Source organism: Erigeron canadensis, chromosome 2 (genome assembly GCF_010389155.1).
Source record: "Erigeron canadensis isolate Cc75 chromosome 2, C_canadensis_v1, whole genome shotgun sequence".
Taxonomy (NCBI): Eukaryota; Viridiplantae; Streptophyta; class Magnoliopsida; order Asterales; family Asteraceae; genus Erigeron; species Erigeron canadensis.
This window is the reverse complement of record NC_057762.1, coordinates 42,295,509-42,320,144: the sequence shown is the minus strand read 5'-3', so window position 1 is coordinate 42,320,144 and position 24,636 is coordinate 42,295,509. Positions and strand designations below refer to the sequence as shown.

Here is a 24,636-nt window from a genome sequence, read left to right as displayed (position 1 = left end):
ATCCAAAATTCTTCGATTTCTATCAAACAAAAAAAAAGAGAAAAGAGTCATATTTGTTCTTTCTGTACAATGTATAAATGTATGCGGAGGAGATGGGGGTGACTGATAGTGGTGGTCGGAGACAGGCAGCAAACATTGGTGACAAGTGATAATAGCGGATTGGCGGTGGCAAGGACTAACACATGTGGGTCATGAGAAATTAGGCTCGAGGGTGAGTAGTAATGTGCAAGTTCAAACTTTGATATATTCAAAAGAAGTAAGAGGAGATAATATGGTGTTTTTAAGATGTTTGAACCTCTTTATCTGAATGAAAAAGAAACACCCAATTTTCATAAAACCTCTTGAAACTTCTGATTCAGACTTAAGAGGATATTCAGAAATTTCTAGGGGTGTTCGCGACCCGGTTTGGTCCAGTTTTGACTAAATCTCAAACCTAAACCGGGATTTCCGGTTTCAACATACTTTAAACCAAACCAGACCAAGTGTATTGTCTAACCGGACCAAACCAACCCATGTAAGCTGGTCCGGTTTGACCGGTTCAACGGCTTTGTGATCCTTTTTTTCTTTTCATTTTTATCTCCAAATAATTTTATGTATATTTTCCGTATAATATATTTTTTTCTTTCTTTTATCACACAATTAGATGTCAAAAACACTATGATCTTAATATTAATAATAAAAGCGTTAATAAAGTTACAATTATATTATGTTTTATACTTACAAAATATGAAATATTAAAGGTAATGGAGGACAAGGCTTATAATTTATATCTTTGAGTAGAAAAATTATGAAGTAATGAAGATGAAAAAATAAAAGGATAAAGTCAAAATAGGAAAGGATGAAAGTACAAGTAGATTAATATAAATAAATATATTGTTTAATAGAATATCTTATAACTGTCTACCAAAAGATCTTTTACAGTATATCTAAACTAACATAGCTGGTAATATATTGCACATACTACTAAAATATGTAAATCTTAAATGGAATATCTCCGGTAAGGTTGATAACTTGATATGTATATGTGAAGTAAATATATTATAGACATACATATATATCTTTTGGCCTGGTTCGATTTTGACGGTTACATTTTGCTAAAACCGTAACTGAACCAAGGAACTCGGTTTTTCAAAACTTAAAATGGCAGATTAGACTTTAACGACCTAATCCGATAAAACCAATCCAAGTACTCCAGTTTGGTCCAGTTTTCACGATTTAACGGTTTGATGAACACCCATAGAAATTTACGTGAAAAACAAAAGAGGCCTAACTCTTTTTTTAATAATCATTTTATTAACTTTTTTTTATATATATATTTTTTATTATTATTATTATTTTTTTTAATAAGAACATCAAAACATGATGCGTGAGTTTTATTAACTGTTTTTCTTAATTATATTTTTTGGAAGATTAATTAAGAAGAAATCTAATTTCATGGTTAGGAAAAATTTGATATATCACTAGCTAGTCACATTCCACCCCCAGACAAGTTTCTCCGTTCTAGTATCAGGTTGATTTTGCCTTTTTGGTGCTGGTAAGATTCAAGCAGTATCATAATGAATTGTTATATTGTTTTAGTTGTAATGTAAAGCGTCTATATATATGTTATAGGCTTAGGTTAGTGGTAAAAACTGTCTACATCTCACCTATCGGAAACATTTGCTTCTGATTCTAAATTACACTTACAATTATTGATTGTTTCTGATTGTAAACATTTTCTTCACTCTAGTTCAAAATCACGGAAAAAAAAACTCAACGTAATAACGTGGCAAACACACTTGTTTCACGAGGTCGAAATTTGAAAGAATATTTGCATTTGTTTTTAAGTAATTTGAAGTTGTTATGAACTGATTTCTTCTAAAACATAATGTTTGGTTATCGATTTATGTTGCTAGCTGTCATTGTCTTCATCGGTGTTTGGCGCCCCTTTTCAGAAGTCAAATCTTTCATGTTCATTAGACTACTCATTTAATTCGGTCCATCCTTGTTTTTTTGTTAACCTGTTCGATGAAATGTCCAGCTGAAACTTATTAGCTTTTTTTCCATTCTTATTTTTAAAGTTTGCTTAAGTTATGGACGTGGGACATTGTAACTTAGACGGAAATGCTGACGTTGTGGAGTTTTGTCCCCATGATTCGTTCCACCATGTTCTGGCTGCTTCGACTTACACGCTGCAAGAGGGTGATAGGCCGAGTAGATCAGGAAGCATTTCTCTATTTAATGTGGACTTGGGTCGAGTTGATTTGTTTTGTAGGTTGAAAACGGCTGGCATCTTTGATATGAAATGGAACCCGGTTGGAGGGAATACTTCACGTCCGTTGCTTGCTCAAGCTGATGCTGATGGTTGCTTAAGGGTTCATGATTTGCAAAACTCAGTAGACGGTAAGTTAAATTGATGAAGCTGAACTTCCAATATGTAGATTAGTTTTCATTGTAAGTGCCTTGCAAAAAAACGGGTATTCATTGTAGGTTATTAGTTTGGTTATGGAAATTGAAAATCTGCAGTGTTGAGTCGAATGGAAATGTTTAATGTGACTAAGTATTGGGTGAGAAACGAGTTTTTTGCCGGATAATGAGTAATGTGTTTATAAAAGTACCATCAACAACACAATACTGACTCCCAATTTAAATGCCTGATTAATGCCAATTGGAGGAAGTTGTAGCTTTAAACAAGCACGAGAATGCTGAGATTTACTAATCTCAAGAGACCAGAAACTGATGAAATTAAAATAATGGTTACTCATTTATGTGGTTTATATCTGATCGAGTATTCATTATAATCATCATGTTATGTTTCAACGTAATCATTTTTATGTTTCAAGTTAATGAACTTGAAACCTTCTGTATCAGATCATTGTATTTTAGTTATGACTGATAGTTTGGTGAGGCATTTTTTTTTTCCACTTTGATGAGGCACTTATGTTTACATTATCTCAGTAATCTAGGTTCTGAATCTTCTTGGCTGATGATCAGTCACCTATGAAATTTATGCCATAAAGTATAACCCATCAATTGTACTTTGTTTATTGCTTTTGTTTTTTCTGTTCAACCACATGAGTTGCTGTAATCGTCATGAAATTGATGCAGGGGATGCTCTGAAAGAGGCACATAACCAAAAAGTCAGCCCTGATATGTGTCTTTGCTTAGACTGGAACCCTTCGGCTACTTCCATCTCGGTGGGCCTTTCTGATGGTTCAGTCTCAGTAATCTCTTTTGAAGAGACCAAAGTAAGTATATTGCAAGAATGGAAAGCCCATGACTTCGAAGTTTGGGCTACCACTTTCGACCCAAACCAACCACATCTAGTCTACACAGGCTCAGATGACTGCAAATTTATGGGCTGGGACTTACGAAACGGTCCATCTCAAATGGCATTTCAGAATTCAAAAGCCCATCAGATGGGTGTATGTTGTATTGCAAAGTCTCCTGATAATCCTCATACTTTGTTTACCGGAAGTTATGATGAACACTTAAGAATATGGGATGTAAGATCTATCTCAAGGCCTGTAAATGAAACATCAATCAATTTAGGTGGTGGAGTTTGGAGAATCAAGAACTATTCTGTAGTGCCTGGGTTGATTCTGGCCGCTTGTATGCACAACGGGTTTGCCATTGTTAAGGTCGATGGAAATGAAGTCAAAGTTGTGGAAACATACAAGAAGCATGAATCCCTTGCTTATGGAGCAGATTGGTATAGAGGGAGTATACACCAAGAAGACAAAAAAGAGAAAACTATAGTTGCTACCTGCTCATTTTATGACCAACTCCTTCGAGTATGGGTGCCAGAAAGTGATATATTCTAATATGTATTTCACATTCCCCAGGTAATCTTACTTCACGTGTCATGCTACATTATGTACCATACTGATAAATATTTTGTATTTTAGAATGTTTGAACATTCATTAATCTATTTAAGACGATAAATTTCTAAATTCACTTGTTTTACTTCTGCAAGATTTTTCATGTTCATGATAACTAGATCTATCTATGTTTCTTCATATACAATATCAAAAAGCAAAGGTCTTCTTAAAACTGTGTCCTTTTCTGATTAATTGTCAAGGATACATAGGGTTGAAATTTCTTTTAGCTTTCATAATTGAATTTAGATGAGGCTAAAGTGAAATAGATTTTTTGTGGTTATAACCAGTTGTCTAGAGATAATATATAGGGGACTACACTAAAAATACTTTGTAGGCCATAAAGAATTTGGAAGCTAGAATATTTTCTTAGGTGGCTCTCTAAGTCGCAATCATCTTGAGTAGGCGTTGCAATTTGATTTGGAAGCATTTAGAAATTCTCCACTGTTGTCTCTTTAAATTATAATGGTTATATCCTCCCAACAAGTCCACATTAGAGCACCTCCAAAGTAGCCTAGCGATGAACATCATGAGATCTTTACAAGAGGTCTTAGATTTGAACTTTAGTAGGTGCAATCTTGGGGGTAGCCATGAAAGGATTGGGAATGGTCACGGGATACTCTGATTAAGGTCACATACATCCGAGTCAAAAAGACTCGTCCTTCCAAGATAACCTGAATAAGGACACCCTCATCTGTTTACCCATTTACATGCCCACATTAGACTTCAAAACCAGGTAAAGTTACTAGTTGTATGACCTTTTATATAGTCAAAGAAATAACCTCTTTAAAAATGCAAGTTATCATAAATAATGTAGAAAGGAATATTTCTTTTAACCCCTGTAAATACATCCTGGTGAACATAAACTAAAAACGAAGGTAAGTTAGGTACAGTCAAAGGAAAAAGTTACCAAATGATGAAGGACCACTCATTCTGTTGTATTGCATGTTGGCAGTTTGCTATAATTTTGAGAATGATGGATTGCTCCTTCTATTTTGGCCTCATAATCATGATCACTTACCTTTGTTTTCTACCACTCTCAATCCACCCATACTTACAGACAGAAACACTCCATTCAAGGACTGTTGCCAAGTAGAAACATATGAAAACTACTCTAGAAAAAGTGTTTAAATTGAGAAGATATGACCAAAAGGGTTTCCCATTCCCACATAATGTTATTCTCAATAATTGACTTATTATGCTCAAAATCATGTTTAAACATGCCCGAGTTAGACTAAAATTTAAGGAAGGAATGGCATACAGGAAGCTGAAATTGCAATGGAATATATAGAGATAAGTGTATATGATGGAGGAAGGGAATAGATAGGCAAAAAAGTAGAATAGATTGGAAGATAGATATATGTACAGTCTAATTTTTTGTTTCTGCACAAAATGTAATGATCTGGATATTGATTAATAAAATGAGAGGCAGAAGCCTTTTTTTGAAAAGAAAAAAAAAAACATGCCCGAGTTAGGATGCGTTCAGTGATTCTAGCTTCTAACTTAAAAACTTCATCTGAAGACAAACGATTTGTGGGCATAGAACTTGAATAGTTTGGTTCAGATGGATCGTAGAGAATACAAGCGAAGAAGTAATATGTGCATTACATATTTTTTCCATACAAGATAACTACGAGCAATAAAATGCACCATGTAGAAGTAGTAAGGTGAGATTTAAACTCCAAACCTATTGGTTATAGTTACCAACCAGGTTACGTGTAAGCTTCATGTTCTACGATCCTTCAAATTTTAAGGCCTAATGTTTTGTATTCCCTACAACCTAATTATGAGTTTTTTTATATAAAAAAAAGTAGTATATTATTTTGATTTTGGACTAGAAAAGGTAATGTTGCTTAGGGAAAAACACGTATTTTGAAATTTGTTTCACTGTAGGTTCTAAGAGAAATATATATTTGGTCTGTCCTTGGTATACTATTTGCTGTCTAAGCATGTTACATGTCTTCCATTTTGTCTTCTCAACCAACATGTGTGTGCCACTGGCGGTTAGTATTATATAGAATCTTGGGTTTTTATTTAGAATGAGGATTCCATCAAGCTAGAATACTAATTTGAGTCAAGTTGGAAAAATCATGATCATTGGATTAAAATCAAGGGCCAAGATTCAATGATTATCATTAAATCTTGACCTTTGATTTTAATCTAAAGGCTATGATTCGTCTAACTTGACCCATGAAGTTGTTTTTCCGTTTATTTATGTCCTAAAATCTTAATTAACAATATGCATATAATCATTTATTATATTTTTAAATGAGTTTCAATCTACATTTTTCAACTGATTGACCCCTTAACAAAAACTAATAAATATACTCTTTTTAATCATTAATCAATCAAAAGTTTGAAGATATTTCTCTTAATTATTAATCAAAGTGTAATCACACAAATTAACACTTTTTGCAAGAGAATTCTAAGATAAAACTGTAATTTTCTAGTATTCAAATCCTTTTAACCATTGACCTAGAAAGGTCCAATTTTACCTTTTTATCTTCAGAGTAGTTAATTATGGATTTGAAGTTGAGCATATAATATTTGACAAACACAATCAATCAATGAATACATGATAGATAAAATTTGAGATTTGGATTTAATAGATTTAATTTCATATCTTAAAGATCAGATTCATAATAATAGACATGAAGATTTTGGTCCATTTAAATTCGACATTTTGCATTCTAGGCAGAGTATAAAGATATTGAAATGTAAACAGTGATACTTATACCCGATGATAGAAAGTGATTGCCAACATTACAATAAAGAAAGAGAGAATTTTAACAAATTATAGGTAAATAAAATAAAACAGCGAAAGACAAGGGTCCTTCCAGGAGATATCGATGGCCGAATCACAAGTCCTATTTTTCCTATAATTAAACATTTATTACATACATTTATTTACACTTTAAATCTCTCACTCTCAGTCTCACAAACACTTATCTATAGAAAAACTCACACTTGTGTATATGGACTGTCAGTTTTGTGCATTATTTCATCTTCTAAAAATCTCTCTCATCTCACCCACACATACTTACAGCCATGCATCTACTTCTTACTAAGCACTACTCTTGACCTCAAAACCACTCTCCAATGGCTGCTCTACTCAAACTCTCCCATACAAACCACACAAACAGAACAAGTTTCTCTACATGGCCCATTTGGGTGGTCTTCTTCATTCTTGGATTCTTTTGCATGAAATTAGTAGAGTGTGATACTTCAGAGATTTCTATCAAGTTACTAAAGAAACCTGAATTGGTATCTAATCTTGATTCCCCTGCATTTTCTTTCCAAGTTGGCAATGATGAATCTCCTTGCACCAGTTGCATCTCCACCTGCAAGGTCTGTGCATTCTCTTTGTTCTGTTTCTTGAACTCGGGATGCTAAAAAAGGCTGAAACTTGATTAAGATTCATACCTGTTTTCAAATGCTTCAAAGATTCAGACTTTTTGTTAGTAAAACATACTATGCAAATTATTATTGGTGATTAAGTTTATACTCGATATATACTTTAAGTGAAACTCTGAAACTTCACTTTAAGACCTATAGAATTACAATTCTTGTAAACCATGCAATGGTGGTCTTGAAGTGTCAGTTCTCAATTCACAGATATGTCTTGACTCTTGTGGTCAAACATGCAATTCTTTAACTCTATAATAAATATGAGTTTATTTTAGTACAAAAGGATTATTTTTTTTTGTTCCGGTATTAAATTTTTTTGTGGTTGAACACAATATCTTTGTGGATGTACAAAACTCTGCATCAATTTGCCAAATTTTTTTCTATCACATGTTTGACCACAAAAGTCAAAAGGTAGCCCCAGCTTGGAAATTGAGAGAAGTATCCAAAAGGAATGGATGCAACTTCCAATTGTGATATTTGCATTCAGAAAAATATGTTCACAAAGTGAAAAAGAATGTACTTTCTCCATCACAAAATTATTTTAAGACAAAAACATACAGGTGCAACTTATTTTTTAATAAAATGATAGTTTTACCCTTTGTCTAGTTGATGCCTTTTGTTTTTAGTTTTGTAAAATCCATCTAATGTATTGCATTATCGTTGGTGTGCGAATCTGGCATTTGTAACTAACCATTTTTAGTATGGACGATTTTTTTGAGACTATATGAAATAGTAAAGCAGACAATCATTTTGGGAATTGTAGAGTATTTAGAGTTAGTACTAATTTCAACCATTCAGTTAAAATCAGACTCCATGTGCAACATAGTGACATAAAAATTATTATTTGGCTGCAGCTGGATGATCTCCCACCATCAAATTGTTCATCCGGGGAAGTTTCTTATGTTAGATTGCGAGATGGGAACCATACATTTGAGGTGTGCACCAACGGGTCTCATCTGCTCCGTTGTGCTACATATAACTGGACCATTGGTTATTAAACTCTCCTTTATCCTTTTAGCCATTAGTCAAATATTAATTCCTATAGTAGCCATAATCAAGTACAAAACTTTTAGTACCGACAATTTTTCTTGTTATTTCAAAGAGATCTAGTATAAACTCTAAGATAAATAGGTCTATGTGTATAGATAAAATGCATCTTTTTTGAGGTACTGATTGTATTCAATCTAATTCTAGTTACCAATCGGCCCTGCAGATACTGTTCTCCCAACAGGATACGTTACAGCATCAACATCTTTTACAAATGCTTCAAGTGTTTCTGCGTATATATCGTTCAGTGAACCTTGTAGTGGATTTAGATGTTTGTCTGCGAATGACTGCAGCGTAAGTAGGTGCTTTATGGTGGTTTTACTAAATTTATGATTTTCTATGCACAGGTTATACTTTATGATCTAACTAAATCAGGTTTTCCACTTGCAGCTTCTAGTTTATGGTCCTGGCAACGTTATTCCAAGCACTCTAAAGACAGTCAAGCAGAATCTTGAATATTCTATTTCAGTAAATTTGTCTTCAACTACTGAGTTTGGAAGAGTTGTCTTAGTAACAGACAAAGATTTTTGTAGAGATACAGCTGGGAATCAATTTATACGAAACATGGCTTCCTGGTTCATAGTTCATTTTGGTGAGCTAATTTCTTTGATGTCAAACATAATAATTCTAAAAATCTAAAATTCTGTTAGAGTTTGAAACTTCTTGAAGAGTCCTGTTACATACATTAATTTTTAAAATAAATACTTTGAATACATATTTGTTTTCAAGTTTATAGCAATATGTAGTAAAAAGAAGCACATATTTTGACTTAAAAGTCAAAGTGTAAGTCAAGATTCAGTAATACTGATAAATTCTTGGCTTGTTTTTACAGACAGAAGAAATGTATATGTTGATCTACGGACTCATATACCCGAACAACTAATTCAACTTGATGATAGTGTTAGATCGGTTCAAGCGACTAATAGATACAAGAACCTGAAATTATATCTATATTTCACCGAACCTATAGTCAACACATCGGCCGAAGTCTTGAAATCTATCGAAGTTAGTCAAGGATCACTAGTTCTGGATACCAATAACAACGATAGCCTTGGTAATCGAAGATTCGGTTTTCAGTTTGTAGATATATCCAATACTGCCATTGTCACTGCGAGGCTAGACTCAGGATTAGTCCTAACCAGACAAGGCACTCCAGTTAGTCCTGTTGCACCAGTCACTTTTCTCTTTGGTACATATGTAGCTCGTTTCTATGGTTTTATTTGATTATTGTAAGGTCTTTAGTAGCTGATGTCCATGTTGGAAACCTCTGTAGATGTTCAACGGCCTAATGTAAGATTAAGCACAACTAGCCATATGAGGACTCAACAAAACCATATCCCGGTAATAATAAAGTTCATGAAGCCCGTTTTCGGATTTAATTCGTCTCAGTTATCTATTTCTGGAGGATGGTTGCAAAGGTCATTATTTCTTGTGCATTGAAACTATCTGACTATCGTGACGTGTAACCATAGTACACGGTTTTTAATGTTTTGATGTACCAATGAACTTACGCAGCCGATCTTTGCAGATTTCATGAAATAAGTAAGAGTGTCTACACTCTGGATATTCAACCAATTGAAGATATGATTTTTGTGCACGTTCCAGAAAATGTAACGACAGATGTAGCTGGAAACAAGAATCTAGCATCAAATATCTTAAAGCTATCTCACTGTATGAACTATTGAATTCATTTCTTACTATCATTCAGCTCAATCTAGAATCTACACTACTCAAATAAAAGCTTTTGCAGATACCGTACCAACTGCATCCATGGTTCTTTCGAGCTCTACAACTGCTGCTTTTGTGTTGACCGCCTTTGTTGCAACCTTGCTCACTGTCTCCACTGCTTCCCTCCAGAATTATGGTGCATTTGCAACACCATCTCCATTGTTAACTTCAAGCCCAGCTAGAATTCTTTTTGTAAGATACTTTCTTATCTGACTTACTATTCTTAGATTTGTTACTTTCTAACCTTGATTCGTTTAATTGCTTCGTTAAATCAGCGAATTGTATGTCACATTCAAATCTTTGTCTTAACTGGATGGTTGGCGGTTCCTTTGCCGATTGAATATAGTGAATTTGTAAAGGGATTAAGATGGAGTATACCATATTTCAGACTTCCATGGGAATCTGGTTATGTGAAGCCTATTTGGCCTACGAATCCACATTCATACGGTTCTAAAATCCATGATTTAGACACAAGTCTAGAAAAACCCGAATCGGTATATGGATTGCCACTCACTGCAATGGAGTATAAGTCGTTTTTTGAGGTTAGTGGGCTGTCGTTTCCCCAAACTGCATGTGTCTTCTGTTTTCTAAGATTTCTGATGATGGTTTGATCATGCAGAGCCAAAATGTTATTCCTGAGGCTGAATATATCACAGATTCAAATGATTCACACGGGTGAGTTCTTACTGTGCTGTATTCTATATGATCCAATGTATTTTGAGATTGCTTAATATGAGTTATAATCTTCTATGGACATAAACCATACATCCTTGTATTAAAGTGCGTAAGTACCATCCAAATACTCAAAACTGCATCTGCTTTATTAAGACGCAGTAAGCTGATACACTCTTAAATAAACTAGCTTATATACACTTACTAAGATACCCTGTAATTTTCTTTATGCTATATATTAATATGTATTTTTTCAGCTGTTTCAATTGAAATTGGATTCTATGTTCAGGTGGAGAAATTTCAACCGGATTATGTTTTGGCTGGCAGTCATGAGCGCTGGCTTGATTATTTTGCACATTTTGTTTCTTCTTATACTAAAACTAAGAAAGAAAACAGCGAAAGAGACCAGTTATGTTTCTGTTATATTTCCGAGATTCGAGGTCTTTCTGGTAATTCTTGCAGTTCCTTGTGTTTCTGCAGCCTCAGCATCACTACTAAAAGGTATTTGTACTTGGTCATTTAAGGTCAAACCTATCACTTTTTAAATTGAAAATGTTCATTAATTTTCTTACTATTCTAATTTAGAAAATTTTCCTCCTGTTTACATGTGCTATAGTTTTTACAAAATGTTTCAAAAGTACTTGAACAAAGCTAGATTCCCTCCCCTCCATTTACCGAGTTTGGAGATTAGTCTTTTTGACTTCAAAAGTCAAACTTATGTTTGGTTTTTTCTCCTCAGGTGGATCAGCTGCTGGGATTGCAGTGGGTGTTCTACTATTAGGAGCCGTGTTATTCCTGATACTAGCATTATTTATGTTCCTTTCTATTGGAATATCATTCGGGAAGCTACTTCAGTACAAAGAAGTTCACCACGAAGATCAAAAAATGCATTGGTATCAAGCACTAGTGAAGGTAACTTTGGGTCCTGGAAAGCGAGGCCAATGGACATGGATCAACACCTCAAACTCGAAACTGCTACTCATTTTAGGCCCTCTTTTCGAAGACCTAAGAGGACCACCAAAGTACATGCTCTCTCAAATTGCCGGAGGACTAGGTTATAACACAACTAGAGGCAGTATAATCGCATCAGATGATGAAAACGAAGATGCAGAGGCGCCATTTGTTCAAAAGGTATTTGGGATTTTAAGAATCTACTACATTTTCCTGGAGTCCATTAAACGGGTAACTTTAGGAATCTTAGTGGGTACTTTTTCAAGAAGCGGATACTCTGAAACACCCACGAAAACCTTACTATGTGTTACCTCATTTCAACTGTTTTTCATGGTCCTCAAGAAGCCATTTATCAAGAAAAAAGTTCAACTGGTGGAGATCATAGCAGTTGCGAGTCAAGTTGCAATCTTTGCTATATGTTTGGTTCTTTTGAGAAAGAATCTTTCTACCCATGATCAGACAAAGATCGGAATAGCCATGCTTTGCTTGTTCTTATTCACATTCATTGCCCAAATCTTGAACGAATGGAACTCTTTGATGTGTCAGATAAAACAACTTGACCCTGATAACAAATCTTTGTGGATGGGTTTAAAAATAGCATCATGGGGTATTCTTCTGCTTTTTGTCCCTATTAAGTTGATGAAAAGCATTGAGAGTCAGTTCCCGTTAAAAAGCCAGAGGCGCGAGGATGCCACAGTGTTGCCGGTTGGGAGATTTAGAAGCTCTAGTACACCAGATCGTCCATGGATGAAACAACTGAGAGATTTGGCCAAGTCTAGTTTTAGCAGAGAAAGTGGTACTGGTGGAACTCCAACTGACCCGTCAAGCAGTCAGACAAAATGGAGTGGGTTTTGGGGCGGAAAGAGAAGTACAAGTTCGTCAGAGAAAACATCCATGGATTCAAAAGCGAGACCGAAAGGAATGTATAAGGAATTTGAAGCCATTTTTGGGACCAAATAAGTTAATTTTATTCATCACTAATAAACATTTGCTAAATGGTGTCATGGAATTTAACTACCTTGTGAATATGATTAGTGTAAGAATGTGATTCTGTCACCGGCTTTGTCTTCTTTACAAGTAAACATTTGCTAAGCTTATAAACAATGTGATTTTGTCACTGCCTTCTTCTTGCTTACAAGTAAAGGTGAACAATCCAGCGTGAGACCCGATTCTTGACCCGGTTAAGCCAGTAGGCCGTACAAAGCTTTGTTAGATCATCTTGATATCACGACCTTACTTGAACAGGATCTGTTCTATAGGCTCGTACCGCTGTATCCTTAGATCATCTTGATATCAGGCGTTTTTTTTTATGTCCAACATAACAAATTACGAATGTACTATTTGAATATTCTGACTTGTTTTTTTTTTTTTGAAAGGCATTTTGCTTATTTATTTAGTTATATTCTTGACTTCTTATTATTATGTACTTACTGATTTGATGCATTTTGGTTTTAGTTATATACTTATATATTAGGCTGTGGTTCCAAATGTGATTTTGTTCTTTTGGGTCGTGGATGATATTTGTGGTATGATTCGCAAATAACAGGTTTAGGGTTTGATCCTCTACTTTTGTGGAGCTTTATGTGTAAGGCAGTGTCATCAATATTGACAAGACTATTAAGATGTACACAACATACATTATTTATTTATTTTTTTGCAAATTAAGACATTTCATTCATTTTTTTATTTTGTATTTTTTTATGAGATTTGATAAATGAACAAATAAACCAATAATAATTTTTATAGAAATTTTTAAAACCATTTTGGACTGACCAAATAAAATTATAAAAATGATTAATCTGTGACCCCCAACTAGAGGCCAAATACTTTTGGTTGACCAAATATTTTTAACCGGAATAAAGTTGAAGGGACTAAAGTTGTAAATGAGGGTCGAAAAGCCGTGTAGTAAAAGGAGATGCCAAATTTGCCAATGTAAATACGGACACTAAGCAAAAGCCGGCATTAAACACGTCATCAGCGTCGTCAGCATCAAAAATGAAATCGGTGTCTGCTTGATCAATAAGCCACCATTTTTGTAATAGTAGTATATAAATGGGAAGCGTGTGGAGCGGAGGAAGAACTACTTCTAAAGAAGAAAAAGAGATGGCTCTTTCTAAAGTCAAACAAACCATTTCCTCTAATCCCGCTGTCGTCTTCAGGTTTGTTTTTCCGATCTCAAATCCTCCTAGATATATACAGTATATCTACATCTGTATTGGTGTTTTATGTGTTGTTTTGTTTAATACGGAGTCAGTAATTGTTAAGTGTTTTGCCGTATATCGTTTTTTTCACCTACCTATGTTTTCTTTTGTTCGGAACAAGTGTTTTTTTTTTTTCCCTGTGGTTAAGAAAATGAAAATAAATAGGTTTTCATATTATATATAGCAGTTATTTCCCAACCTATTACATGTAACATTTGTTGTAATTGTCATCTCGAATACTGTTAAGTCGGTACCTTAATTAGGTTTAACTACAATACTATTAGTTAATGGGATTAATTGTTGTCTCCGCGATATAATTTGGTTTAAATAAACTTTGATTAGGTCCTTGACATCATCACACACACCATGATGGAAAAAATTGTCACATCAACACCACATTGAAAAACGATACTAAACACTTGCTAAATCACATCGATCCTTACTCTAGCAAAATGTTTAGATTAGCGGACAAACCCTAACCCAGTGATCCTTAAGATCCAATTGACCCTTGCTAGGTTTAAGTATTTCTCTTTGGGTACCACCCTAAAGAGTGGGAACCGATTTGAATACGTGACCTCTAGTAAAAACAAACTCTCACACACCAAAAAAAAAAAACAGATCTTAGGAAGCGCCACTCAAGAAAAGCACGCTTGAATCGTGCCCGGGGTTTTAACTAGACGTCACCACTAACTTGGCACGGTTGGAAATTCCTTGGATTCGTAGTTTTTGTGACATAGAAAAAGAAAAAAGTTCCATGGGGTTTATTTTCTGTGGGAAATTAATAAATTTATTACTCACATTTTGGGCAGCAAAACATGGTGTGGATACTGCAAGAAGGTGAAACAACTGTTCTCTGAGCTTAATGTTTCTTTCAAGCTTTATGAATTGGATGAAGAAAGTAAGTTTCTAATTTTTCCATTATGACTCGATTTTATCATTCATGAACCACTAACATATTTATTGAATTCGGAAGGTGATGGTGGAGAAATTCAATCTGCCTTAAAGGAGTTGACTGGTCAAAGCACTGTTCCTAACGTATTCATTGGTGGGAAGCATATTGGTGGTTGTGATGGTTAGTGTGTTTTTTTCCGACACTCTTGTTTATTTCCTGGTTTTTGTTATGGTGTGTTTGACTTGTATTATGTGGGTTTTGGTTGCAGCTGTTATGGAGCAGCACAGAGCTGGGAAGCTGGTGCCTATGCTAACTGAAGCCGGAGCCATTGGCAACACCTCTGCTCAGGTTTCCAGTATCTGAATGTTGAAGATTGTTATCGATCTCTGTTACTATGTTATATGTATGAATCCTATGTTTAAGGATCTCTGTAATAAAAGCTTTAACAAATCCAGTACGTCATTGTGCTACTGTGTACATGTATAACAATATTGTACTCTTTTTCTTATTTATATCTCAGCAATTACAGGATTATGACATTGCCAGTGTTCATTTTCTCAATAGTTCTCATAATCCTTTTTTTAGCATCTTTGTATGATCAAAAGGTTCGGAACTCAAAAAAATGCATTGGTGAATCGATGGCCGAAAAAAACCTCATGTCGCCGGTGTATGATTCAAATAAGAAATTTGAATTCTCTCACCCCTAAATTACCCTCTTCTTCTATTAGAATATGCTACAAAGTACAAACGTACAAACGAAACTTGATCGTAATCGATCTGCTACAAACGAGATCTTTACGGAATCTGTTACAGATGGATATAATTGCTACAAACGAGATTAGATCGGATACTGGTGCATGGTGGGAAAGGAGATAGTCGGCAACCCTTTCTAGTGGTGTATGATTTATATAAGAAATTTGAATCTATTTATGCATGTTTATGTATTGGATTTAGTATGATATAGAAATATAGGTATACATGGATACATATGAATGTGTGTTGATTTTTAAGTGTGTGTTATTTGATTGATGCTACTGTGTGAGATGAAAATTATAGAGTGTAATAAAAAAATGTTGTCTACTTGAGGTACCAAAAGTGAAAAAGTTGACAACTTGAGGTATCAAAACTGTAATTTTTCTCAAAAAAGGAGGGTCAAAAGACTAAAATACCCCTCACGTGAGGGCGTTAACGACAAAATTTAACACCGTATGAACGTGGTACCAAAACTGAAAAAAACACAAAACTTTAGGTATGAAAGCTGCAATTTTTTGAGTTGGAGACTAAAAGTGCAAAAGTTGCCAAGTTGAGGTACCAAAAATGTAATTTTCTCTTAAAAAAAAAGAACGAAGAAATTTCACCTTTGCAGGCCTAGTGTCGTCTAATACGTTTCTTGCTTATTGTAATTTCGATATCAATGTTACTAGCTTCTTGCTAGTATCGTTTATTCATAAATATTTCACCTTTACCGTAAATATTTAATAGAATGAAGAAATTTTCTCCCTAGTTGGTCATCACAATCAATTATGTTTATTTGAGCACAAGAGTAAACGGTTGGGATTAATTATCACTTTATAACCAAGTGTAAATAAATAAACCTGGCATGGAAATGAAATTCCATTAACTCAAACGATATATTCATTTCTGTTACCTCTATAAATATTAGAACAAAACTTTCCAGATGAATGAAAGGCAACCAGCCATCATTTGCTTTTCTGATCATTCCTTCGCACAACTGGTGCAGAATCAAAACTATCAGAAATCTTCCATTGTAGTTAAATGATCGGTCAAATAATAAACCGATATGTGCCAGAAACTCATGGTTCTCCCTTGCCTGATAGAATAGGAAAAACAAAAAAGGTTACATAACTATCCCGCAACAGATACTTGTATTATAACGTCAAGGGAATTTGGTAGTTACCATCATCTGCTGATATTGTGCTTTCGCGTGCCTTCTTCACTATCTTATTAGCGTTCTCAGCTGTCATCAAGATTTACGACAAACAATAAATCACATGACTTTGCTCGTCCAAGAGGAATAAGTGCTAATAACCCATATGAACAGGCAGTCTCTAGGTGGCATATTTGACAAATTTATGGAAAGGAAAAATGTGGTCCTTTGCCTTGAATTGGTCAAATAAGTAAAATTCTAGACGATGGTTAATATTATAACACAAGTCTCGCGGGTTGAAAGTCACAAACAATGTCTTCAGAATGCATAAAACCTTATAAACTAAAGAAAAATCAAAGTTATTGTATTCATATCGTTTTCGATCAAACTTAACTAATGACAAACAAAAGGAGAAAAGAAGTCTTCATGGGTTGGATTGATTACCCAGCCCTTCCATTCCCACTCATTGTCACCTTTTCTATAATCTACCCAGCATAGAAGACCAACCTATGTAATAAGTAAAATTTCAAAAAAGTTATTCTCCTTTGTCCCATGAAGATTGTAACATTTCTTTTTTGTGGAAAAGTTCCAAATTATAATCTCTCTTGTTTGCCTTTATAATCACTACCAATAGTTCCTTTGTGTGAATCTAGGCTTCCAAGTTTTCTCGTGTGTGTATTTCAACTTTTGAAGAAGCACTTAAGATTTCACTTAAGCTACTTGTCGAGTTAATATCATGTAAAGGGGGAACTTCATAACTGAATATGGCAATATTGTGCTGCCCTGGTTATTAATCAGAAACATTAAGCAAGCAAACACTAGAAAAAAAAGTTACTGGTGAGTGGTGACAATGGCTACCTTTAAACTTCCTTTTCTTATTAGCTCGCCTCCTCTTTCTATCTGCCTGTGTTAGTTCTGCTTCTTCTTTAATGTCTCCTTTGCCAGAAAATACTTCTTCAGGAGCCAGCATAGCTACATCCGAAACTGCCAAAGGTGCAATCTACATCCACGGGAAACAAATCAAATATGTGGCCAGCGAAATTGTGAACAGTCGAGATGCACTATTATGAAGTACATTGTATAAAAGTAGATACCTCTTCCATTGCAAGGGCAGGAACATTTGGTTGAATAGACATGTCTTCAATTATCTGTTTAAATCATTTAACCCATAAATTAATACAAAAAGAATCTCAAGTGGCGGAAGATTAACTTTTTGACAAATTGTTCGAAACAACAATACGTGAGGATACATACTGGTTTTGGAGTGAAGTGGAAGTGGGATAGGGCATCCAACTTCAGACATAATTTCTTGAAAATTTCTGTTGCCTAGCAATATAAAGGTGAATATGCATAAGAAACTTACAGTAAAATTGCAGTAGAAAAAAATTGCAATAGACCAATGTGTATAATCCAAAAGATTATAAAGCAAATAATATGACAACAAGAAGAGAAAAGTAGGTAGTATCCAAGCAAAGACAGGGTCTACCTCCTTCTTTTGCTCATCTAATATAGTCAATGCTTTTGACACCAGGCCGGTCTTCACAGCATACTCATCCTGCAGAAGGGATAAGAAGTAAAATAACTCGAATGCCACATGTAAATTGATGAAAACCACTAAGAACTTACTAATGTATTAATGTGCAGCAACACATATAATGCAAACTCTATGAGACCAATACACTGTGTATTAATATTTTAACATGCTTAATTTATTATCGACACGAACTGATAGAGCAAGTAGGAGATACTAACTGCATATATTTCGCCAAGGCCCTTCTTACTCTGATTCTCATCCTGCAAAGTTAACATGGAAACATCAATACACCAAGAAACATACATCAAACCAGCAATAAAGAAAAAACATTAAAACAATCAATATAGCAGTGTGATGCTTTACCAATTCCTTCATTTCCCTTGGTGCCTTGGAAGGTGAGCTAGGAGGCCTTTCGACATCATCAAAGTGACCCTCGGATATCCTTTTCATAATTAGTTCTTCAATGGACTGGGAAACCTCCTCTGTGATAACTGGTGGTGGATTTACATTGCGATCCCAATCCAAATCAACTTCTAAAGCACTATTCTTGGGTCTTTTAGTTGCACTTACCTGCAACCAAAGATTCAATCAAACAAGTTGCTATTAAAACTACTACATGTCACAAGACATGTCAACTAAAAAGTGAGAATTTGCACCTCTCCCCGCATGGTCCACGACTTTGCTGCTAAGTTCTCCCTCTCCACCTCCTCTATTTTAGCTCGCTGTTCTATAAGCTGCTTCTCATGTGTAGAAAGATTGGCATCCTTCACCTAAAAGATTTGAGAAAAATATAAACTAGACTGCTCGAGCTTTCCAGTAAAATAACACATATTTAAAAGCAAGTACACAATACCTCGTCATCAGATACCGCATCATCACCATCCTGATCACCCTCGTCTTTTGAATCCTCAGTTTCTTCTTCATCTCTCATCTCTACATCCTCCACCTCCTTGTGCACTATAGGTTTCTTATTTTCAGCACGTTTCTTATTAGATGTAAAGAAATCCTCATATCTAAAGTAGACAAAAACACATTTTCAGAACCCACATCTATCATAGATCCATAACACAAGTCCACATCCAAAAAACAAACAAAAACTGGTGCAATTAAGAAAAAAGAAGGCAAATGCTCATGCAATGTCATCATACAACATCTCAAAAGGAAATCCATCATCAGATAATTTTGTTATTTTTTTAAAAATGTGTTATCATTCACCAAGCAATACTTACTCGCACACACATATACACATATACCATAACCAAATCAAATTCACTAATACAATACATCACAAGACATACATAATTAGAAAAGATCATTACCTAGCATCTTCACCTTCTGAATCGTCATCATCGCCTTCACCAAACAACTACAATAGCCAATTCAATTTTTAAAAAAATTGATTTTATTTTATCATATCATATAATAAACAAATTAAAACCAACTCAATGTCCTCACCTCATCATCATCATCATCGTCTTCGTCATCTTCTTCTTCCCCAAACTCGTTTGCCGCTTTTGTCGCTGATTTTTTATTTTTCTTAACATCAATTCCGTACTCTTTAGCTTCATCATCTTCCATATATTCCTTCATTTTCTCAATACTAAAAAATCCATCCTCCAATCCACCTTCACCTCTCTTCTCATCATCCACATCATCATCATCATCATCCACCTCATCCTCATCATTATCGACATCATCCTCATCATCATCATCCTCCACGTCATGAATCACGTCATCATCATTTTCTACTTTCTCAAAACCTAAATCCTCATCAATATGTTGCTCAGATTCACCACTTTTGAAAATGTTTTTGAGCTGTTTTGGATCCTTTTCAAATTTGTCAACTTGACGGCGGATGGCGGAGATCAGCGGCTGAGATTGGAGGTCAATTTGCTGCCAAATCTGTTCGGCGTCAAACTTGTGGTCAACGAGAAGACGGTCAAATGGTGATTTAGATGTGTAGGGTTTCAGTGAAGCGAATAAGTGTTCTGAAGCGATACGAGCGGCGTTTGCGAGTTCAGGTGACGGAGTTAGGTACATCGGTGGCTCTGTTAGTTTCAGGTGGTGGAGTGCTTCTACTCCGGCGGAAGGTGTCGCCGCCATGATTAATTGGGTGGTTGGATGGATGGTTGAGCCAAAAGGGTTTTTGTTTAGGTATTCTAGGGTTTAAGGGCGAGAGGCTGTGTGTTGTGTTTTTTTTATTTAGAGAAAATGTTACAAATGGTCTTTGTGGTTTGTCATATTCGCATTTTGCCCCCTGTATTTTTTTTTCGTTGCAAATGGTCCCTGTATTTTTCATTTTCATTGCCAGACGTCCCTGACACTAACTTCGGTTAGTTTTTGTCCGTTAATAAGGGTATAATTGTCCATTTCAATTCAATCTCTTCACTTGATCATCTTCTTCAACTTTTATACCCATTTTTGTCATCTTCCTGTGAAACACAACCCATAATCCGATGATTTTACCATCCACCATATGTATTTTTTATTTTTATATTCATATTTATGCATATATAAATCAAATAAAAAAACAAACAAATATAAATACATACATATACACACAAATAGATATAGATAATTGATCTAGTATCCATCTATTAATCTATCAAATATCTTAAACACAAAACCAAGATTTTATATGGTTTTAAGGATTATATATCGAAATAAAAAACAATCTTTTTAAACAATAAAACCACTACTCTAAACACATCATTTCTTCATTTTCTTTTCTTTTGTATCTCGTGACCAACAAGAACCATGAAAAACAAGAGACTAACTTAAAATTCAGATCTAACAAATTGAATTGCAATTAGTAGCTATATTCTTATGTAGATAAATTTCACATTCAAAGTCTAAAGCTAAAAAAAATTCGCACTTTGATGATGTCCTGAAAGATTCAACTAAATTTAATTAAGATTATACTTTAGTAATTAATTAAAAAATATATATAGAAAACAATAATCTCAAATCATCATATGTAACAAAACCCACAGATTATTAATTAAATTATGGATATAGAAACTAACCTCAAACAAACAAAGTTTAAATATAATCCAAACATGTACATGGAACACAATTTCATACATCTTTCTTTCACTTTGTAAGTGAAGCTATTCCATATATACATCAATATCCATCCACCGGAATTTCAAATATTCAGATCAAAAACAAAACCACAGCTTCCGGTTTTAAAGTCCAATAATGCGGTTTGATATATAAAGTTTATCGGGGTCGATTAGAATAGGTGATTTACAATGGGTGTGGCAATAATAAAAAAACGATTGGAGGTCGTTCTCTTCGTCGTGAATCTGATCGGAGATAGTCGTCGCCTTTGGGGATTTGGTCGGAGCAGGTTAACGACGATGAGGATCTAATTAGAGCAACAATAACACGAATTTCGAAAAGATCTTGAAAATTATACTTAGGAATGGAGGAATGTGTGGGGTGGAGTAGGAGGAGCTTTTGAAGATAGATAAGGTTCAGATACATATATGTAAATGCATATATATGTATGTATGTATGTATGTTGTTTAAAAAAACTTTTATCACATATGGTCTTTGTGATTACTAAAAAGACGATTATACCCTCACGTGGTTCGCGCATGAAGGGTTTAAACGCCCAAAACTAACAGAAGTTAGTGTCAGGGACGTCTGGCAATGAAAATAAAAAACACAAGGACTATCTGCAACGAAAAAAAAGCATAGGGAGCAAAATGCGAATATGACAAACTACAAGGACCATTTGTGACATTTTCTCTTTTATTTATTTGTCTTTTTTTTAAAGGTATTTATTTATTTGTCTTCAAAAATTATTTTTTTTAAAACGATATTTTGTCTTCAAATTAAAAAAATAAAATTTCTATCCTATATATCACCTATGTATATTCTTACGGTGACAATGATGATATCAGCAGTGATGTGGTGTTGGCGATGATAATTGGTGGTGGTGGTGGTGGCGAGATTATTAATTAATATAAAAGGATGCACCAGATAAATACTTATCTTGCTCTAACTCGAATACTTAAGATAGATACCTAAGATGAAGTCCGTAACTTCACAATAATACTCGTAAATAACCCCTTCATAAAATTTAAACGTTGATGACAAACCCCGAAATATACAAATACCTTATCAATACACTATCAATCCCATTAATGAAACGCATGTTACAACTTAATAAAAATAATTGTGCTATTGTATATCATCAATTGGGAATGCATACATAAACACTACATTTATACTGTGAACCCTATAATAACGCTAATATACTATTTATCAGCATTGTGATATTCTCTCGCAAGTATATCAATCTTCAGTTTGGACTTCAAAAACATAAATTGGTGTGACGGAAAAGTCTTTGTAAAGACATATGCAATGTGATCATCTATAAATATAAAGTGAACATTCAACTTTCCGCAAGTTTTTTTCTCTAACAAAATGGAAATCAACCTATACATATTTTGTACGTGCATGGAATACAAGGTTTGCAAAGAGATAATTGGCCCCAAAATTGTCACACCATAAAAAAAAAGGTAAATTGGGAACCTCATAGTCCCATGTACCGCGTTAATACCTACACATAACCATTTCAAGTCTTTGTACATCAAGTTATTTCTACAAAAGAAATACACCACACAAAATCGGTTGAAGCAAGTGTATGTCGCACCATAATGTGGAGATAGTTTTCCATGTATTAACAAATGTTGTGAGGTGGTTGTTGTCGGCATAGTGTACGTTGTTCGCTTCACTCCATCACTATCACTATGTTATTAACTAGATTTTAGATTCGTGTCAAATACACGGGTTTAACATTATCATTATAAAAATTAGTATATGGAGAACAAAAATATGTATACGTTAAATGTAAAGATATACTTAAAAAGTAATTGAGATATTCAAATGTAAATCTCGAATATAAATCATATCAAGGCTGGATAGGGTTTCTTTTATACAAACTCTTTCAGAAAAGTGATATCTTAAATTTGATTACACAATTGACTGAGTTCTGATTGATGTATTGCAAAAAAAGTAATTTTATTTTTGTTAGTCATGGTTGTTAAAAAGAATAAAAATAGCAGCTCCGTGGGGTTTTCAATTATTTTGTATGTTATGCTTTTATTTGTAGAGCTCGGCTTATATAATAAGAATTTGTATCCTAAATATAGTTTGATTTTAATTACTAATAATAACAATGATTATCCTAATTACTGTATAGTCTGATTACAATTACTAACAACGACAATATTACAATTAGTTTGATTACAATTAATAATATAAAATAAAATATTGATATGAATATTAATTTGTATCAATCCAAATGTTTTAACTTCTCTATTTTTTAGCATTATTTTGTTATTAGATAAACATTATGTAATAAGTATTAACTAATTTTAAATATGGTTAAAAGTGTAAATTAATGATGAAGAACCAAAAACTGTAAATTACTTATTTTTAAATTGGGTTAAAAGGGTAAATTGGTGATGAAAAAACCAAAATGTGTAAATTAATTTAGACATGTGTTGAATTAATTTTAAAAAATTGGTCAATTAAGGTTAGGTCAGTTGTCTTTTAATATATATTAAGATTTAGATAAAAGATTTTTGGGACTGAGGTATTTTAGAGTTCATTTTTAACATACTCATTTAAATATTGTGAAATTAGTATTTTTATTTTTTTATTTGAGAATGGTAGGCATATTGGGAAGTCCTTACCAATTTGGTGAGGCATGAGGGTTTTCTCTAGCATTTAGCTGGTTTTCTTCAGAACGGTAGTGAGAATTCCACCGCCAGTCATGCCCTCGGATTGACTGTGCTTGTGACGTGGTCGATCTCTACCGAGCGATCAAGAGACATGCCGCTAAGTGCAATCAACAATGTTAGAAAAAAAAAAAGTTAATTATCATTTTCTTTGACAAGTTTTACAATATAATGTTGCATTTTTTATTTTATTTTTTTATGCTTTGTTTACCATTCGATTGATAGCTTATCTTAGAGCATCTCCAATGGTAGTTTTTTAAAAGCTTTTTGTAAAGCTTTTCACTATTTAAAAAAGCTTTTGTATCACTTTTTCTCCATTGGAGTGAAAAGTTTTTTACTAATAGCTTGACCATCTTCAAGTCTTTGGAGAACTATGACACTCTCTTTCTTCTTAGTTTTATTATTAAACAATATTTGAAAGACTTTTTTTTATAGCTTTTACCATTTGAGTAACAATTTGATCAAAAACTTTTTATAAAAAGCTTTTAAGAAAAAGCTTGACCATTGGAGATGCTCTTATAGACCACAATTTGGAGGCATAAAATTCTTGTATATATAACTTGATTCACCATTTTCCCAATTTACATACATGCATAAATCTTGTAGATACCTTAGGATACCCAGTTAGGCTTGTTCATCTTAGTTAAAGACTTGTCTTTCTGGACAACCTGGACAATAGTGCAGAGCTTGAGGCCATCTCA

General features: G+C 34.0%; 4 protein-coding genes across 4 annotated transcripts; 3 read left to right on the top strand and 1 right to left on the bottom strand.

Moving 5' to 3' along the window:
- Window positions 1–1,360: 1,360 nt before the first annotated feature.
- Window positions 1,361–3,933, top strand: LOC122589245 (diphthine methyltransferase homolog). Its single transcript, XM_043761510.1, has 3 exons — window positions 1,361–1,534; window positions 2,061–2,382; window positions 3,088–3,933. Exons 2-3 carry the CDS (start codon window positions 2,073–2,075, stop codon window positions 3,801–3,803), a joined length of 1,026 nt encoding a protein of 341 aa, XP_043617445.1. The 5' UTR covers window positions 1,361–1,534; window positions 2,061–2,072; the 3' UTR covers window positions 3,804–3,933.
- Window positions 3,934–6,792: 2,859 nt separating this feature from the next.
- Window positions 6,793–12,781, top strand: LOC122586699. The gene is made up of 12 exons (XM_043758683.1): window positions 6,793–7,206; window positions 8,121–8,256; window positions 8,480–8,607; window positions 8,704–8,905; window positions 9,146–9,502; window positions 9,587–9,731; window positions 9,842–9,984; window positions 10,064–10,233; window positions 10,317–10,583; window positions 10,661–10,716; window positions 11,003–11,214; window positions 11,453–12,781. The coding sequence occupies exons 1-12, from the start codon at window positions 6,958–6,960 to the stop codon at window positions 12,622–12,624; spliced, it is 3,237 nt and encodes a 1,078-aa protein (XP_043614618.1). The 5' UTR covers window positions 6,793–6,957; the 3' UTR covers window positions 12,625–12,781.
- An 843-nt stretch (window positions 12,782–13,624) lies between these two features.
- LOC122589679 (glutaredoxin-C1) lies at window positions 13,625–15,296 on the top strand. The gene is made up of 4 exons (XM_043762001.1): window positions 13,625–13,823; window positions 14,675–14,763; window positions 14,839–14,937; window positions 15,026–15,296. Exons 1-4 carry the CDS (start codon window positions 13,717–13,719, stop codon window positions 15,118–15,120), a joined length of 390 nt encoding a protein of 129 aa, XP_043617936.1. The 5' UTR covers window positions 13,625–13,716; the 3' UTR covers window positions 15,121–15,296.
- A 1,012-nt stretch (window positions 15,297–16,308) lies between these two features.
- LOC122587206 (U3 small nucleolar ribonucleoprotein protein MPP10) lies at window positions 16,309–20,384 on the bottom strand. The gene is made up of 12 exons (XM_043759308.1): window positions 19,635–20,384; window positions 19,499–19,545; window positions 19,033–19,192; window positions 18,836–18,949; window positions 18,543–18,749; window positions 18,398–18,439; window positions 18,132–18,200; window positions 17,900–17,971; window positions 17,740–17,793; window positions 17,504–17,645; window positions 16,676–16,735; window positions 16,309–16,588 (listed from the first exon to the last, which is right to left on the bottom strand). Exons 1-12 carry the CDS (start codon window positions 20,280–20,282, stop codon window positions 16,572–16,574), a joined length of 1,632 nt encoding a protein of 543 aa, XP_043615243.1. The 5' UTR covers window positions 20,283–20,384; the 3' UTR covers window positions 16,309–16,571.
- Window positions 20,385–24,636: the final 4,252 nt, after the last annotated feature.

Coding starts and splice junctions, on each gene's coding strand:
- LOC122589245 (XM_043761510.1), top strand. CDS start 2,073: ATGGACGTGGGACATTGTAACTTAGACGGAAATGCTGACGTTGTGGAG. Junction 2,383..3,087: donor TTTGCAAAACTCAGTAGACG/GTAAGTTAAATT, acceptor AAATTGATGCAG/GGGATGCTCTGAAAGAGGCA.
- LOC122589679 (XM_043762001.1), top strand. CDS start 13,717: ATGGGAAGCGTGTGGAGCGGAGGAAGAACTACTTCTAAAGAAGAAAAA. Junction 14,764..14,838: donor TTATGAATTGGATGAAGAAA/GTAAGTTTCTAA, acceptor TGAATTCGGAAG/GTGATGGTGGAGAAATTCAA. Junction 14,938..15,025: donor GCATATTGGTGGTTGTGATG/GTTAGTGTGTTT, acceptor TTTTGGTTGCAG/CTGTTATGGAGCAGCACAGA.
- LOC122587206 (XM_043759308.1), bottom strand. CDS start 20,282: ATGGCGGCGACACCTTCCGCCGGAGTAGAAGCACTCCACCACCTGAAA. Junction 19,546..19,634: donor ACGATGATGATGATGATGAG/GTGAGGACATTG, acceptor TGGCTATTGTAG/TTGTTTGGTGAAGGCGATGA. Junction 18,950..19,032: donor ATGCGGTATCTGATGACGAG/GTATTGTGTACT, acceptor CAAATCTTTTAG/GTGAAGGATGCCAATCTTTC.
- LOC122586699 (XM_043758683.1), top strand. CDS start 6,958: ATGGCTGCTCTACTCAAACTCTCCCATACAAACCACACAAACAGAACA. Junction 9,503..9,586: donor ACCAGTCACTTTTCTCTTTG/GTACATATGTAG, acceptor AAACCTCTGTAG/ATGTTCAACGGCCTAATGTA. Junction 10,717..11,002: donor GATTCAAATGATTCACACGG/GTGAGTTCTTAC, acceptor TTCTATGTTCAG/GTGGAGAAATTTCAACCGGA.